This window comes from Corvus cornix, chromosome 7 (genome assembly GCF_000738735.6).
Source record: "Corvus cornix cornix isolate S_Up_H32 chromosome 7, ASM73873v5, whole genome shotgun sequence".
NCBI classification, from domain to species: Eukaryota; Metazoa; Chordata; class Aves; order Passeriformes; family Corvidae; genus Corvus; species Corvus cornix.
Genome location: NC_046337.1, coordinates 30,960,044 through 30,976,386, shown reverse-complemented (window position 1 = coordinate 30,976,386; position 16,343 = coordinate 30,960,044). Strand labels below are relative to the sequence as shown.

At 38.5% G+C, this 16,343-nt stretch overlaps 1 protein-coding gene across 3 annotated transcripts in view; it reads right to left on the bottom strand.

Annotated features, from left to right (window-relative positions):
• Positions 1 to 16,343, bottom strand: part of STAT4 (signal transducer and activator of transcription 4) — a 41,464-nt gene that overhangs the window by 10,092 nt on the left and 15,029 nt on the right. For all 3 annotated transcript variants that reach the window (XM_010406535.2, XM_039555335.1, XM_039555334.1), the window contains exons 4-16: positions 13,802 to 13,900; positions 12,931 to 13,023; positions 10,984 to 11,062; positions 9,325 to 9,410; positions 8,537 to 8,688; positions 7,196 to 7,354; positions 6,162 to 6,254; positions 5,268 to 5,327; positions 4,462 to 4,479; positions 4,287 to 4,380; positions 3,362 to 3,406; positions 789 to 872; positions 432 to 530 (exon numbers count right to left, since the gene is read on the bottom strand). In XM_010406535.2, the coding sequence (XP_010404837.1) occupies positions 432 to 530; positions 789 to 872; positions 3,362 to 3,406; positions 4,287 to 4,380; positions 4,462 to 4,479; positions 5,268 to 5,327; positions 6,162 to 6,254; positions 7,196 to 7,354; positions 8,537 to 8,688; positions 9,325 to 9,410; positions 10,984 to 11,062; positions 12,931 to 13,023; positions 13,802 to 13,900 (1,161 nt within the window). The remainder of the gene's footprint in view (positions 1 to 431; positions 531 to 788; positions 873 to 3,361; positions 3,407 to 4,286; positions 4,381 to 4,461; positions 4,480 to 5,267; positions 5,328 to 6,161; positions 6,255 to 7,195; positions 7,355 to 8,536; positions 8,689 to 9,324; positions 9,411 to 10,983; positions 11,063 to 12,930; positions 13,024 to 13,801; positions 13,901 to 16,343) is intronic.

Sequence of the window (16,343 nt, the reverse complement as noted above, 5' to 3'; positions counted from 1 at the left end):
CCTATAAAATCCGTGGTGGAAAGCAGCACTTAAGTACATTAGAGACTCACCTATATGCCTGCTTTCATGGTTTGGAGTTGTACTGGTAGAATTATCTTCTAACAGCTCTAGTTTTAGTCAGCCACACCCAAGAAAGATAAATTCAAACTACAGAAGTTAGAGAAGTTGTGGAGAAGGGCTGTCACCTTTCCTTAGTTTAAGAACTACTTTAGGCTACAAAAAGGAAAGCTAAGTGTGCATGTGGTTTTATATCTGGGAAAGAAAGATAAGGAGGACAAGATTAAAGTGTGATGTTGATCACAGCGTATTGTGAAAAAAAGTAAGGCCAGTTCAAGAGCGAAACACATCTTTTTTATACTTAATGTATTTAGTAACCAAATAACGCAAATGTGAAGATGCAGGAAATTGGTATTTATATACTGAGGACCTACCTGAGGATCGTTGGTTGACAGATTGTACCAAATAATAGAGGCCCAGGCATTGGGCAGTTGGCTGACATTGGAAATCATCACCACAGGCAAAGAGCTGGTCTGGTAGAGAGAATGAATGCAGTGTGTAAATGCTGCTGAGGAAAGTATTAGTGCTGTGCTGTGCTTTGGTGTTTTAGCCTCTCTTTCTTCCCAAAGCATAGACTTATTTTCCAGAAGTTCTGAAAATCTTGTGGTTACTGCTGAGGGCCTCACCGAGGATAGGCAGACCTGTGGTCTGGCCTAACACAGTTGTTCTTCTATGAACTGCCGGAAAATGCCTTTTACTCTTGCCCCAGAAAATCTGTCTCGAATACTCACTTCCAAATTTATGGTCAATCCGTACAGGCAGACCTGTGTTTCAAAGCTGATGGAATGCAGTTCCTCGGTCACCATGTGAGGGCCCTGAGGGAGTAAGGAGGTTTTAAAGCTGTGAGTGCACAGTTGGTGTTTTAGTGATCCAGCTGCTGAGATCACACTTGGAAAGAAAACTCATATCAAATACATAAGCAGAACAGGAAAAAAAGGAAGTGAAGGGAACAATTTGTTTGTTCAACTATAACATTACATTAGTCCAGAAGCTTGGTATTTTTTCTGATGAATCTAAAAAACCCTGAATATTGTTAAAAGAGTACTTCCAAACTTTTAACTTTTTCTAAAATGGTACTTTTAAACACAGATTTGCACACAAGAAGTTAACAGATAATTTTGTGTGTCTGATAAAGGCTGTCTCCAACTTTCCTTTTCCTAAAGTTTCCTTACTGATTGACAATTTGACTTTGAACAGACATGTTCAACTTCAAGGAGAAACAAACTAGAAACAAAGTCAATAGCCACAGCTTTAAAGACAACTAGGCCTTCATCCAGGTTTGCTGTGTGTACTGAGATGGTACTAGTTGAAGGAGTAGAGACCTACATCATTAATCCAAAGTAAATCTGGTATTAAAACCCCAAGCTTTTCTTGGATGGAAAAAAAAATAAAATCTGTTTGTCATCATTGATTGAAGTTTGTAGTACAAGCGTTTGTTGATTACAAACCAGCATAGCTCTGTAAAAATCCAAATCTCTGCCCCTTAGGAAACAGGTCTTTCGAAATACATTTCCATCCCCAGAACTCAAAGCATAAAAATATATTTCTCCTTTTCCTGTTTTCTTTGTTGTTGGTCTTTCCCTCCCCATCATGCGTTTGTTTTGTCGGACTTGTCTTTTAAAAAAAGAAATTAAAAGTTGCAAATCAAAATGCTTTCCCGTATTGAAATATTCTGCTTTCAGTCAATGTAAAATAAAACTATTTCTTGGCAGAGGACCTCGTGGCCTTATCTTTCCCATGGAGCACCTCCTCCAGGATATGTACAAGCCACTGCAATAAAAGACACTGAATAAATGAGGAATTGAGACCACAGGAGATCCTTAGGCATCTGAATAATAAATCTGCCTTGCAAAGGGAAAATCCAGCTTAGACCTGAAGGCTTTTACATGAAACACTCATCCATCAAATGAGCTCAGATGTTTTAATACAGGTTAAATCAATCCAGCTCAACCTGTATTACTGATACAAAGTTGAAAAGGGTTGGTGAAACCACCCTTCTTCCCCTCATTATGATTTTGCAGAAACAAATTTTTCTCATGGAAAAATCATCTAGGCAAAAAGGTACATCTGCATGAAAGGACAAATCTAAAATAGAGAACTTCCACTTTTTTTAATGAGGCCAATTATGTTTAACTACACTTTTAGCAAACTGAATGTCTTATAACAAACCTAGTTTTGAAAGTATTATAGTTGCTGTTAACAAAGAAAATCCCAACTCTTGTTCTGCTAATAACCACTTTCACAGACTGACTTGACCAAGGAGAGGCTCTGTTTGAGGAAATCAGCAGTGAGCCAGGTCACAGTCCAGTTGTCCTAATTCTCCACAGACCTATGATAGCTTTAGATAGTTTTAAAGGCACCATGTGTGGAAGGGGGAGGAAAATGCTGCCAGAAGTAGAGTGCCAGCATTTCTTAACCTACATTTTTGCATTTGCTTGTTGTGATGTCAGTGATTTTGTAAATAGCAAAGTAACTGGGAGGTGAGCCTGGAGTTTCAGTCTTGCTAATCGGGTTGTGAGTTGTTCTGTTCAGAAATGTGTGTGAAACAGGCACAAGTATCTCCTGCTCTAGGTTTTGGTAAAATTCTTCATGTTGATCACACCTTTTACTTTGTACTTAAAGACTACTTCAAATAACTGTTGTGCTTATAAAACTACAGCTATGTGGGCTGTGATATGAGTGATTTTATATATACATATACATATATATGTATATATATATATATATATATATGGTTTTTTGGGTTTTTTTAGCTTGCTAATTCAACTTTACCCTCAGTTGTTGGTTTTAGCGCTTTCGTGCCATACACAGAGTCACCACGAGAGGGGAACCTACGACCAGGCTGGGATGAGTGTCAGTAAATGAAGCACATTTTTGGTCCTGGATGAGGCAGCAAATCCATTTGATGCAAAAATAATGACATCCTGACTTCAGCTGTGAACCTGGCCAGTAAAACATATATTTAAAGGACCTTTCCTATAGGAAATAATTATTTCATTATTATTTGGTTTGGGTTTTTTTTCCAAAATATAAATGACCAAAAAGGTAACCTTTGAGAGGAATGCACAAATTTGGATTATTACTCTACACCTTCTATTGTAACTTTTTCAATATACAAACTTAAGGCATGCAATTACAATTTGAGTCATTCCCACCAGTTCTCATTATACTTATACTAACATAATAATTGGATCCTGTACCTAGTACGTATTTCAGAATCTAACAGCTCTTTGATTTAAATAAAATCAAATATGAAATACTTGTGAGAGTAGGCAAAAACAACATGTAAAATAAATGCACAAACCTCATTTCCTTTGCTTCCAGCGCTTGTTTTCATTTCTTTGGGTTGCTGTATAAAGCAAAGCAATATTTATGTGTCAGAGAGACTACAGACAGAAGTACATATAAAGAACATAATTTGTAACCAGGATGTTTTTAGTTATAATAAGATTTTATTTGCAATATACAAATGAAGTCTTCTTAAGTCTCTTGACACTACACCTCAAAATTCTATTCAGTGAGGGTCTTTTGATATTTTAAAAGAATTTTTAAGAAACTAAATGAATGTAACAAAGCATTAATTAGGGTGCTTGCCAAGTGTATAACACAAAAAAGCGCTAAAGACCATTGATCTCAATCTCCTTTTGCAAAACTACACCAAGGCACTGCATCTGTGGTTAAGCCCCAAAAATACCACAGGCAAGGGAGTGTTAGTCAGAAAGCAGGACTCACAGGGCTCTCAGAGAAGTCACAGAAGCAGTACTCTAGTCTCTCACAAGGCTGTTATCACAGGCATTAATTTCCGATAGATTTCAAGCATTCAATTCTATTTCCCCTAGAAAATTGTGGTGTGGTTTAGGGTTTTTGTCTGTTTGTTCTGTGTGTTGGGTTTTTCTGTTTGGGTTTTTTTTGTTGTTGGTTTGGTGTTTTGGGTTTTTTTTAACCAAACTCAGTTTCTGAGAAGCTTTTTAATTCAGCATGATTAGTCTTTCTTTTTCTGGTGGTAATTAGGGTTTGCTTTGTCATTTCTGTGAAAATATATAGTCTTATTTTATGGAATGGATAAGGTATGGAATGGCATAAAGAGGTTCTAGGAGTAAACTTCCTGTATAAGCAGAAAGAAAATGAGTGTGGCATTGACAGTAATACAGTTCTCCCTCCACAGCTTCCAAAGAATCTTATATTTCTCTACCAGAAGTACACAACAATAAAAAAGCAGTCAAACCTACCAAATGTCGAAATTCTACTGACAGGCTTCCATTTGCAGACTCATCCATGTTCATGGCTTTCACGTGCGTTCCACACAGAACGAACCTCCGGTTACTGGGGAGGACATTTCACTTATGTACTCAAATACCATTGTATTGGAAAAATTTAATAAATGTGGTACTTTTATTGTCTTACCTTACAGTTGAAACATTCCTAGAAGAGAAGAGGGGTGGGGGAGAGGAAACAGATTGTGAATCAGTAAATATGTAAGCCATGACTTGTACTGAGAAGCATATCTCAGATGGTAGATTTTGCCTGGTCGAAGTTGGTTTGCATTGACAACACAACTACAGTTTTTAAACTGAAGAACTGAAATTCATACTGTCCATTTAGAGTTTTGCATCTGGCCATATGTAGGCAGTGTATTTTATCTTGCTCTTTATTATCAGACAGTACACGGCTTTTTAGAGAAACAGCCCTGGCTTCTCTCTTGCTCCCTCCTCACTAGGTGTTTTCCTTCTTTCTTGTAGGCCAACATGCAGTAGGTCCATGCAGTCAAGGTGTTTTTTAGGGGCTTGCAGAAGCACAACAAGCAGAAAGAGGGAGGTAGCTGTACTGAGGGCTGGGGATGGAGCATGGTGAGAGCGGAGGTATTTCAAACCTAACTATCCCATAAATGCAACACAGTTTGATTTCAAGTTTTTGTGTGATGCTGCTGTATCACACAATGATGAATTTTTTCTAAGTCTTGAGACAAATCTTAAATGGATTTCTTGCCTCCAATTTGAAAACATCAATTAGACTTAACAGCTTTGTTTTAAAAAAAGACATCATCCACATAAAAAGGAAGTGTTACTCTGATCTTTTAACTGGTGGGGGGTTTTAATTTTTTTTTCTTTTCCTTTTAAAAGCAGTTTTATAATCAGATAGGGTAGCCACTGAAAAAAACTGTGTTGTCTCTGTAGGGAGAAAGAGAATATCTTCACTTTTAAGTTTCTTACTTGTCAATAGTTGCTTTCACTCTGATCTGGTAGTTCAGCTCTGGCAATTTAATTAGCAACCTTCAAAACAGAAAATGAGAGACTGAATATTAACAGAATAAATGTCTCACCAGAAAACACCAGACTAGTTGCTCCAGATTCAAGTATCAGAAATTATTATAATCTGAAAACAGATTAGGCACCTAGGATTATAACACAATTTACAGGGTTTGAATACTCAGAAAGAGGAGCTGGGCTGTACTGGTGGTGTGTGCCCTACTCTCCAAGTGTGTGGAAAAGTTAGCATGTGTTTCAGGGAATGTCTGGAGAGACACCAAAGTAGTAATAATTAGGAGATGGATTTGTATGATCTCTAACTGCACCACAGATTGTGTGTGGGCTTTCCTTCATGTACCTTTTCTCACCCCCAACCCTCCATGCACTTTGTGCTGCAAGGTGGAAATGAAATGAGAGTTCCTCTCCAATTTTTGTTCTTTCACAAAGTCAGGCAAGGAGCTACTGGGAGAGAAATAACTTGTCTCTGATTCACCAGAGACCCCCAAAATGCAGCAGTTTCTCTTTCCTCTGTGTATTCTCTGAGTATTCTGATTTTGGCTTGTATGATATGGATCATTATTTATTCAGTTTGTAAAGTCATTAGAACAAGAATTCAATGCATACAGAACCCTGAAGGTGCCACCTTTAGCCACAATGTGCCTTTCTTCCTCATGTTTTACTCTTTGCTGCCACTTGTTCTGCATGACAGATTCTGTGGACTTCATATCCCCATTCCAGAAAATCTCCCTGCAGTTGAAAGGATCCTTAACACAAGTTGGTCTGCTTTGCTTTCTAGATTCTCCTAGGATAAAATACTGTACAAAAATGAAGGACTTTATATCAGATTTTTTCCCTTACCTTAATTTAACAGTGAACTGTATTAAAGTTTTGAGAACCATTGGCCTCTGGGGATGTGTTGGCATGCAGGGCTGCCTTTCAACCACGAAGGAGCTGTGTGAGGAGTGAAACAAATGTATTTTTAGGAATGTGTATGAACAAACAGCTGGGTTTTTTTAGGGGGGAGAGGGGGGAATGGGGCTAGTATCTCTTAAAGACTTATTTCTCTACAGATTCTGAAGTGGGAGGTCTGCATTCCAACTCTCAGTTCTCAAAATGATACAGTGGTCTAATTTTCATTTAAATCGTTCCTTTAAGCAACAGATACTTGGAATACATTGAAAATCACACCAAATTCTATAGTCCTAACATACAATGATGATAAAAGTCTTGGTCTTCTAAACTTTTCAGAACCATGAAACAGAGTATGAAAATACACTATGTCTCCAAGGAAATGAAACTATCATAATTAAACTATAATTTGAATTTATATATTTATATATATATATACACACACACGCATATATATATATATATATCTCAAACAATTGAACACACTTTGCTTTCAGAGACTCACTTGTGGTATATATCTAGTATAGCCAGTAAAAAAACCAAGAGAAATGATGATAATATTTTATCTATTAATAGAATGATGAGTTGGAGGGCAGCAGGAAGAGTATCTTGGTGAGTAAGAGGAAAGACAAGACACATTTACCTTAAAAAAAATAGCAAGCCTACAAACACAAAACCCCATAACTTTTCTCAGCAGAATGTACGTAACTCCTCCTAAAATAAGGGGATTTCTAGCATGCAGTTAGAGTCAGAACTTGATGACAAACCCTTAAATGCTACTCATGAGAAGCTGCCTGGCACCTTCAGTTTCTATGAGTTTTGATGACAGCTGTACATACTTCTTATATTAGGAACCTGGACCTTAAAATCCTCAGATATTCAAACTTTTTTCCTTTTCCTTTTTTTTTTTCCTTCTTAACAGTGTGTTCTCACTGTTGTACCAGTTCAGGTAAAGTGCTGTACATTGGCAGTGGCTCACGCACTTCCGGAAGAGGTTGTAGAGCAGAAAGTTGACTTTTTCCAGCAGCTGAGGTCTTTGCACAGGAATAGGGTCCCCATCATAAGTCAGCCTGATCAAGAGTTCATCCAGCTTTTCTAGTTGCCTTCTGACTTGAAAGAGACTCTCTGCCAACAGCGTAAAGCTACGGCAAGACAAAGAATTAGTTTGCAATCTTTTGTGTAAACAGTTTCTTAGAACAAAAGAACTACTGAAGTTCTTGCTTGAGGAACATCAGAATTTGTATTGAATGGTACTTTCCAGCTTTGCCCAAACTCACATCCATTCATCTTTTGTTTACAGGAGTTTATAAATACATTGGGCCAATCACCTGCTTTATCTTCAAAGACAGATATTTTCATAACAACACAACACTGTCTGTGACAATTTGGAAGAAATATATACACAGTCCTGATGTTGTACAAGCAGGGCTCTTGTGCCAGCATTAATTCTTTCCTACAGCCCAGCAGTTTTGCAAAATGTACTCTTTAAAATGATAATATTTATACAAAATGAGTAGGTTAACAAGACTGAAGAAGTGTAAAAGCAGTAAGGAAAAATAAATCCAAACACACTTGCTAACAGTTCAATAGGGTACGTGTGTATAAAATTACATTTTTAAGCTATTTTTAGCATCTTCCTTGGAAAAAAAAGTACTTCAGTAAAAAAAAAAGGAACCTAAACCAAAAAAAAAAAAAAGAAGGAAAAAAACACTTTTTTTTTCAATCCTAAATTTTTTTTGGTAATTTCCCTTCCTTTTTACTTCTTAATATTTACTTCACCTTTTCCATATGAGAGTTTCGATCGGAGAGTAATGATCATGATATGTTGACATTCTCTGAGTCCATTATCTTTCAAATATAATGCTATTTTCTTTTTACTTGCAATCACTTCAGAGTTGCCACCACAGAGACTACTGCCATTCAATTCCTGCACAGCATGAAGTCTGGAGGAGTGAGTCAAAGCACAAAGCCTCTACCCAGCCCCTGCCTATACACAACTCCCACTGTCTTCAATGACAAACTCAGTCAGCACCATTCTTACTCAAGCAAAACTCCGGAGAGAGTGTGTCTCATGTATCTGGAGGAACTGTCAAACCCAAAAATGAGTGAGTGCCACGAGTCAGGCTCAGCAGTTCACCGTGGCATTAATTCTGAATAGCGGTTGTTGCCCACCGCATCACTTTTAGTTGGCACCTTTTAGTTATTTACTTTGTTAGCTGCTGATGAATTTGCTGCTGTTGCAGCTGATCTAAAGGAATGATCATTTCAAGTGTAGCAGACTTCCTGTGGTTTTCAGTGGAAACACAAGGTCAAGGCAGGTTTACCAATTCTGGAGCTGATCGAGCCCACCGTGCAGGGGCCCCCCGATGCAGGCGATCTGCTGCCGTCTCTTCCAGTCCAGCAGCTCCTCAGTCAGCATGTTGCTCATCAGCATATCGATCTCATGGATCACACGTCCTATTTTACTGAGCACTTCCTGTAAAATAGGAAAGGTGTTGCAAACTGACCTCAGGCAACAGCTGCAAAATTCAGCAATTATCATGAAGTGCTTATTAAATTTTTTCAATTATTCTGAAAGTAACCATATTTAGTTCCTATTGCTTCAGTGACAGGATTAATCACCCATTGTACATTAATCCTAAATCTCTATGAACTGTTCTTCAGTAAAACTTTTTTTTTTGGGAGGGTAGGAGGGAAGATTGTTGCATTCTTTGTGGGCATAACATCTCCAAGATTTTGACACTTGCAAGCTCTGTCAAGTTCAAAAAATTCTGCTTTTGTTTTGCATCATATAAAATGCATTGGTTTTTTGTTTGCTTGATTTAATCATAAACCTGCGCCTCCCCCAACCCCCCCCCGGACTCCTTGCTTCACTCCTGAGGTGTGCAGAACCATATCCTTCATTGAGCTGTTACTTAATTGACAATTTCTTAGCTCTTAGTCAAAATCACTCAGACCCACCCAAACATTTTGCAAATTTTTAATTCCTGTGTAATTTGTCTGTTCTTCTGAAATGAGAATTTAAAAAGGCACACATACACATTTGAGTATTTGGTGTGGGAATAAGGGGAGAAAGCAGATTAACCACAAATGACAAAATATTGTCACTAACCTTTCTCTTGTAGTCCAAAGTATTGAGCATTGCCTGCAACGCCAACATTTCCTGTTTAATGAGGGCGCTGTTTTTGTCATTCTGCTCTGCAGGGGATGAAAAAAAATCAGTATAAATACATGTGTGGGTGTGTGTGCCTGTTTATAAGGGGAGGAGAGGAAAAAAACCACGACCAGACTGCAGCATGAACTAGTGAAAAAATAAACTGTGGACATCAGTAGATTATGTAACAGAATATTTCATTTGAAAGGACTAACTTTAGTACTAGTTTAACATAAGGTGTAATGTTACCTGTCTGTAGATGTGTATGTGGGGTAGGAAAAGGCAGAAAACATGCAGATGATACCCAGAGTTCCCTAAATTTCTTATCCCTGTGCATACTCCTGTGTATTATGTACATCTGGCTTGGATCAGTGATTGATCTGTACACACAAATGCACTCTTGGTGTCAGCAGTTAGGCTAAAGCTCTTTGGACTTGATGTGAATTACAATGTCTGGCTGAGAGGCATTTGAAACAGAGATGAAATGTTCATCGCCAGGGGAATTTCAGCAGCCAGGAGCACTGATCGCTGGGCATTTCCCCCTCTCTCTAACTTCTGTCCTTCTCTGGATCATGTACTAGTTTCAAGAGTACCTAAGCTCACCCATGCTCTTACACATGCAGCTCTTCCCCACCCTCACTTTTCCCGACCTTTTGCATCTTTCATGCTACATTCAAAAAAGAAATCGGTGCCAACTGTGTGTCTGCTAAGCTCTGGGTTGATGCCTTCCTAGTGAGTTAGGGTAGATGTTTCAGTAGAAGCGGACAAGTAACCACCAGCAGCTCAGCCACAGCAATTGCTCCCACACATTGTAAGCTGGATGTGCTGGAGCAGAACAGTGAAATTTTAAGCCCTGAAAGTCATTCATGTCAGCATGTTTTATTTTGCAAGTGGGGCAGCTTTCAGTTATCTGTGTGGTCAGTAATTATGATTGGCCTGATAACTAAACTCATTAAACTGTGGCAACTCTTCTGATTGCTGGGTCATATCCAGCCTTCAACATTTAGGATTGATGTGCTTAAGGACTCGGATGTTTCAAGCCCAGTATCTTTGCATGTTCAAAGGAAGATAATATAAAGATATCTGAGCAGACACAAGCGGACCCCAGTTTCTTTTCTGAAAAAGATCATGCAAGGACTGTTGCCACGTGCCGATCTCAACCATCACAGGCTGGTCAAACATGCATTCAGAGTGCTTACCAGCTGGTTATCACCACTGTGGTCAAAAAAGAACAGAAAGCCAAGTCAGAGGCTAGAAAAATCAGTTTTGCACAACTCTGGGAAATAAGTGTCTCTTCCTCATTCTGCCAAAGAAGGGGCACGTAAAAGGTGGGGAAATTGAAAAATAAGTTCTTTAAATTAAGAAACGTACTACTTTACGTGCCATTATGCAGCTTACCCATACAAAATAACTATACTTTCTTAACACAATCCTCTTTACCCTCTTAACCCCAAAGGAGTCATTATGTTCCAGGACTATAACTTTATATAAACTAAAGATCCATTTTTATGTTTACATATATTATTTAAGTAATACACAAAACCCCCTGATGCCAGAGTCTAGCTGCAGAATCAGCCATTTCCTAGAGAATCTAAAATTTGGTATAAAAACTCTTACCTAAGCTCTGTATTGTTTTATACCTGAAGTCAAATTCCTCTTGCAAATCTTCCAAGTATTTCACATCTTGGTCAGTCATCTTTCCCAGAAAAGAAATGAACAAATGCATGATGCAGTATTTTCCTTTCTTACCACTTGAAAACCCCAGAACAGTTCTGGGAACTCTCATTCACTATCTTGTAACAGGATGATTGAATAATAAATACATGTTTGTAGCTACAGATGTATTTTACTTGTTTAGAAAGTCAAATATTATCCTCTATCCTGCAGTTGACAGTGGTTGATTCAGCTTTATCCCTTCTTGTTTACTAGTGCAATGACATAGAGGAAAGTAGGAATGATTGTGTTAGCTTAAGCTAAACTGAAATTGTTATGCCAATAATGTTACTCTCTTCTTGAAACTTTAAAGCAGGGCAAAGGAATCATTTTACATTTACTTAAATGGAAATTGAATTGGGGTGTCCAAAGCCAAAAAAGGTGGAGTCAGACACAGAAGTAGAGCTCACAGAATTTATTTACAGAGTGTCTTAAGAATTTGGATAAAGAAATGAAACATTTTTGCTGCTTTGGCATTTTGCAAGTTTCTTTTCATATGTGCTATAAAAAAATGTTGACGATATTTTCTAGTAACCAATCAAAAAACCCCATCAAAAGAAGGAAAATAAAACTGTAGGAAATTATCTGTTGTGCTTTGAAGGCCTGTTTCTGTGCTGTTTATAGGAAGCCTTGATTTTGCCAACAACTCATAAACAATCCTTTTTTAGTTCCCTAAGATGTGCACATTAAGTGTCTGTGAAAATACAGAAACTTGTTTGCTAAATGAGCCCACACACAATTAACCATTTTGGTTTACTCTTTATTTTTGGGGACTAAAGTTTTGATTTATATGTGTAAAGTATGAAATTACATACACGAGGAGCTGGATAATTTCTGTGTTCAACTTAGTTACCTACTAAAAAAAACCCCTGGTATGTAGAAAATGTTCTCATTTTCATTGGTCCTTCAGGGGTGGCTGTGCTTCTCCACAGGCAGAAGGAGCAGCGTGACAGGCTGCTGCTTCGTCTGCTCTGCAACTTTTATCTTACAACTTTATGTGTAGATAGAGATCTAGTATTGCATTCTTCTGAAACTACCTTTATCCTTCTAAGGGTCTGATCTCTCTAACCCTTCTTCCCTGTGAAAGGAGACACTGATGAGTGAATGCTGCTAGGATCTCTTTCCAGTATACCAAGAGCATTACTCTTCAACAACATATGGACAGGTATTTCAAATATAATTTCCACGCTGAGACTGATGCAAAGCTGAAAGTGGGGCTGGGATAGCAATAAAGCCCTGGGTAATCTGAATCCTTATCCTGCCTTGAGCTGAACAGGCAGGTGTTGTCTGAGATTTCAGGGTCTCTGGGACATAGCTATGGGTTTGACTCAGCCCAGCTCTGTCCTGCAGTGGTATGAGAAACTCCTGGAGAGTGGTTACCATCAGCTCCCAGTGTTCTTGTCCCCTCACATCTCCAAACCATGTAATTATGTCACGTAGCCTTCGGCTCGACAAAGGTCTTGGTACGTGACTCAGAGGTCACGAACGTTCAGCTATTGCTGATCCAGCTAAGGGAGGTGAAATTGCAAAAATGCATTTTCTGAACCTTGCATCTTTTTAGAGACTGTAGGTATGCTCTTACTGCACTCAGGGGTCTGTCTGCAACTCACATAGGGATGAGTGTGATAACTTTAAATTAGGCAGCTCTCACACTGAGCCCAGACAGCTGCTAACACCTGAGGATCCAGGTGTGTCCTGAGCAGTTAGTCTGGGCAGATGTCCTTGGAATAATGGAAAGTGGTTGGTGTGTCTGTTGGCAGAAGTCATTGTGCTGCCCAACTTAAAGATAGTTCAGGTGTGTCTGTATGAAAATCATGTGGGCAGAGACAGCAAACAGGACAAAAAAACTACCTGAGCACTGTTCTTGATGGCTGACACTTTGTGTTCTACATTTCTTTGACGTTCTGAAACCACAGAGTTCTGCAGAGACTTTTCCAGCGGCCCCTGGAACACATTGAACAGATAATTGGCGGATGAGTAATAATAATAATAGGTGATAGAAACTGAACTGCAAGTTCCAGCACAGACAGGGAATTTAGAAGCCAGTGTTCAACCATCTGGAGACTGCTGTAAACACACAGACATGTTTAGTTCCACAGATTTGAAAAACATGCAGCTTTAACTTTGAAATCCAAAAGGTGAAAAGGTGTGGGTATACTGCAGACATTAAACATCTAGTAAATTAAACGTAGATTATTAGGTTTTTGAGATCTTTATATTCCTATATAGGAATACATATTACATCCATAAGTGATTAATAAAAACACATTTGTCTTAAAAATTCTCTCTGGATTTTAATCATGTAACAATTTCCCAAAAGTAAGTTTCATGTGTAATTTGAATTATTTTTTTCTTCAAACAACATAAAAATCATCAATGACTTTATAAAATATTGGATAGCATGTCTTTTGCATCCCATAATTAATATGAATTAATGCATTGCATAATTTAAAATACACACATCTGTTTTGCAAAGAGTAATCTCTTTAAAACCTTTCCTACAGATTAAAGTCTTTGAAGATTAGTTGTGACATAGAAGTCTCTTATAGCAATGCTTCCAGCAATAGGGCCACTAATGAAGTTCAAATGTGAGTTTAAAGGGCAACATTTGGCAACCCCTAGTGCACACAAATCACTTCAGTGGAATGAGAGGACAGGATTTGGTCTTAAAAGCATGTGAGCAGATTAACATGGAGCAGATTAATGAAATGTAATTCATTACCTGTACAGGCATGCTGGCTGCAGCCAATATTCTTCTTTCTTCTCTTAAGCAGTTTGAGATGATCACTGCTATATGCATGGGATTACCATGATATTTGCCCTGCAAGCACAAGTTAATACAAGTCAAAAGAATTCCAGAATTCAGGATGTCCCTCTGGAAATCACAAGCAATATGATGTATGAGTCTCTATGAGCTACAGATTGGTGTGGGTGGAAAAGACTCCCCTTTTCATGTGCTGGTTCAGCCTTTCAGGGCAGCATCAGTTACTGCCACCATCATAAAATATTCTTAACAACATTCCACAGAGATTATAAAGATACAATTCCAAGACGTGTATCATTTGAAGATCAAATTGCTCCTCTGCTAACACAGCTGTTTTGAAAAGGCTTTCCTGTCAGCCTATTCAAGGCACGATTTTATCACGTCTTCGATTTTCAATAGGATGTTGCTGCTTAGCATGTAGCACTTCTGCCAACAAAAAAGTTTGTAAGCATATCAATATGGTAATGATGCAAACAGGAAAGCTTCCTCAGCATAAAGCAGAAGACTTAAATTTTAATGTCTATGAACAATTTTTCTCTTTCACAAAATAATGTGCCTAAGATGAAGGAATAAGCAACTCTTGTCCCAAGCCCAAAGAATCAAAAAAATCTATATTTTTACACCACCATAAATAAAGTGCTGAATTGCTGATGCGTGACTGAGGACTGGGCACAATTTGAACTAATATTGGTTTATGCTGTATTTATCAAATTGGAATGATCGAGGACTCTCAAGCATCTTCTTTTATTGTGACGTATCCATTCAGTGTTTCTCAGTATCCTTCATGCCTTTCATTCAGTATCATTCATTCAGATACCCTTCATTCAGAGTTCATAGTGTTTGTCCATTCATCAGTATTAATCCATTTAATTTCTTTTCCTGTATAGTTTCCAGTCCTGGACTTCTCTATTTTCTCCTCTTTGTGATCAGCCTTTATTCTCATCCTATCTTCCTGCCACTCAGAACCTCTTTTATTCTAGATGTCTCTGAATGGGGAACAATAAGTTTATACATACTTTTACTGATGCCATATCTTCCTTTGATATTTCATACCAATCACTGTGTTAGAAACAAGGGTGTGAATGCATCTGACAGAAATGTGAACACATTGCTTCTGTATGCAACAACTATCATGGCATTAAACATACATTTCTAATGCTTTTTACTAAACATTTCCTGTGTGCTCTTGCATGAAATGTGTAATCTGAAATATGTTTTGACTTCAATTGCGAAGTAAAGAAATACTATATTAAAGATGGTATTTTTAATCATGGCAACTTGGTTCGAGCTGCTTGGTATTAAATACCATGTGTTACTGTGGTTTCAGGTACAGAGTAAGGTGAAAGATAGGACTCTTAAAACTAAATAACCAAGCTACGAAATGTTCCCTTCTAAGGAAGCTTTGACTGCCATGGCATTGTTAGCAATGAATCTACAGGTTGTTTCTTTGATTTCTGAAGTCTTTTCAGGACTTTTCAGGAAAAGTATATGGCCCACAGTGCAATCAGTGCACACCCAAAGTAGCCCCAGTGCTGTGCCTCCTTTGATTTCCTTAAAAGTAGTTCAGGATGGTACTTAACTCCAGCAACCATCTGTATCAATTACCCTAAGGAACAGGAGTTATGAACCTGAGTGGTTTTTAGGAGCTTCTCTGTAAACAAGAAGTGGTGAGTAATATTACCCCAGGACACACTATGCCTCAGATGAAGCACCAAGCACTCCCTCCCTGCCTGCTCCTTCCTGGGCAGTGAGAGGAGACTTGATTAAGGATGCACTGCTGATTTCCATGTCAAATAACAGTGCCAAAGATCTGTCACTACACATTTCTCCCTGACAGCTTCATGGCTGTAAGGACAGTAACTACGATGTTGCTGCACACTTCCTTCAACACCACTGCACTTCAGGCCCAGTAATATATTCAGTCCCCTTTACTGGGCATATTCCCAATCTCTCTCTCTGTAGTGTCAGGATGTAGCTTTGGGAAGGGGATACAGAAATGTGAGAAATGGCTGTTATCTTCCTGCAAAGGATTGAGTGGGGTGTCATGTGGAACTGTGGTCCAACAGCAACAGCCAGGGCAAATCAACTGCTGCAGAGAGTGGCTGTGCTCCTGGCTGTACTCCAGCCCAGTGCCTGACTCCTTAGGGAGCCAATCCAGTTTGCTAGCTGGGGTGGAAACGACTCATGCTTTTTTACTAACTGGATTTTCTGCTCTTTGGTGGACTGAAACTGCTCAGCAAAGGATGAGTTTATTGTTAAGGACAAGCATATGTGAGGTCAGAGAGGGGGGAACAGTCCTGCCTTGTTTCAGCTGTTATCACTAAGCCTGTCTATTCATCTGAACCTCGATTAGAGGGGAAAAAAGTCCTGTTATTAATAGGCTTGGGATGAAAGCTGTGAGGAGAAATCTGCTACTGGTGTAAGTTTACTGATGGACATATTAATTCCTCTGTTAATTTCTGCTTGTGGCTGTTATTTCTTTATGGTAGTAAAACAGGGT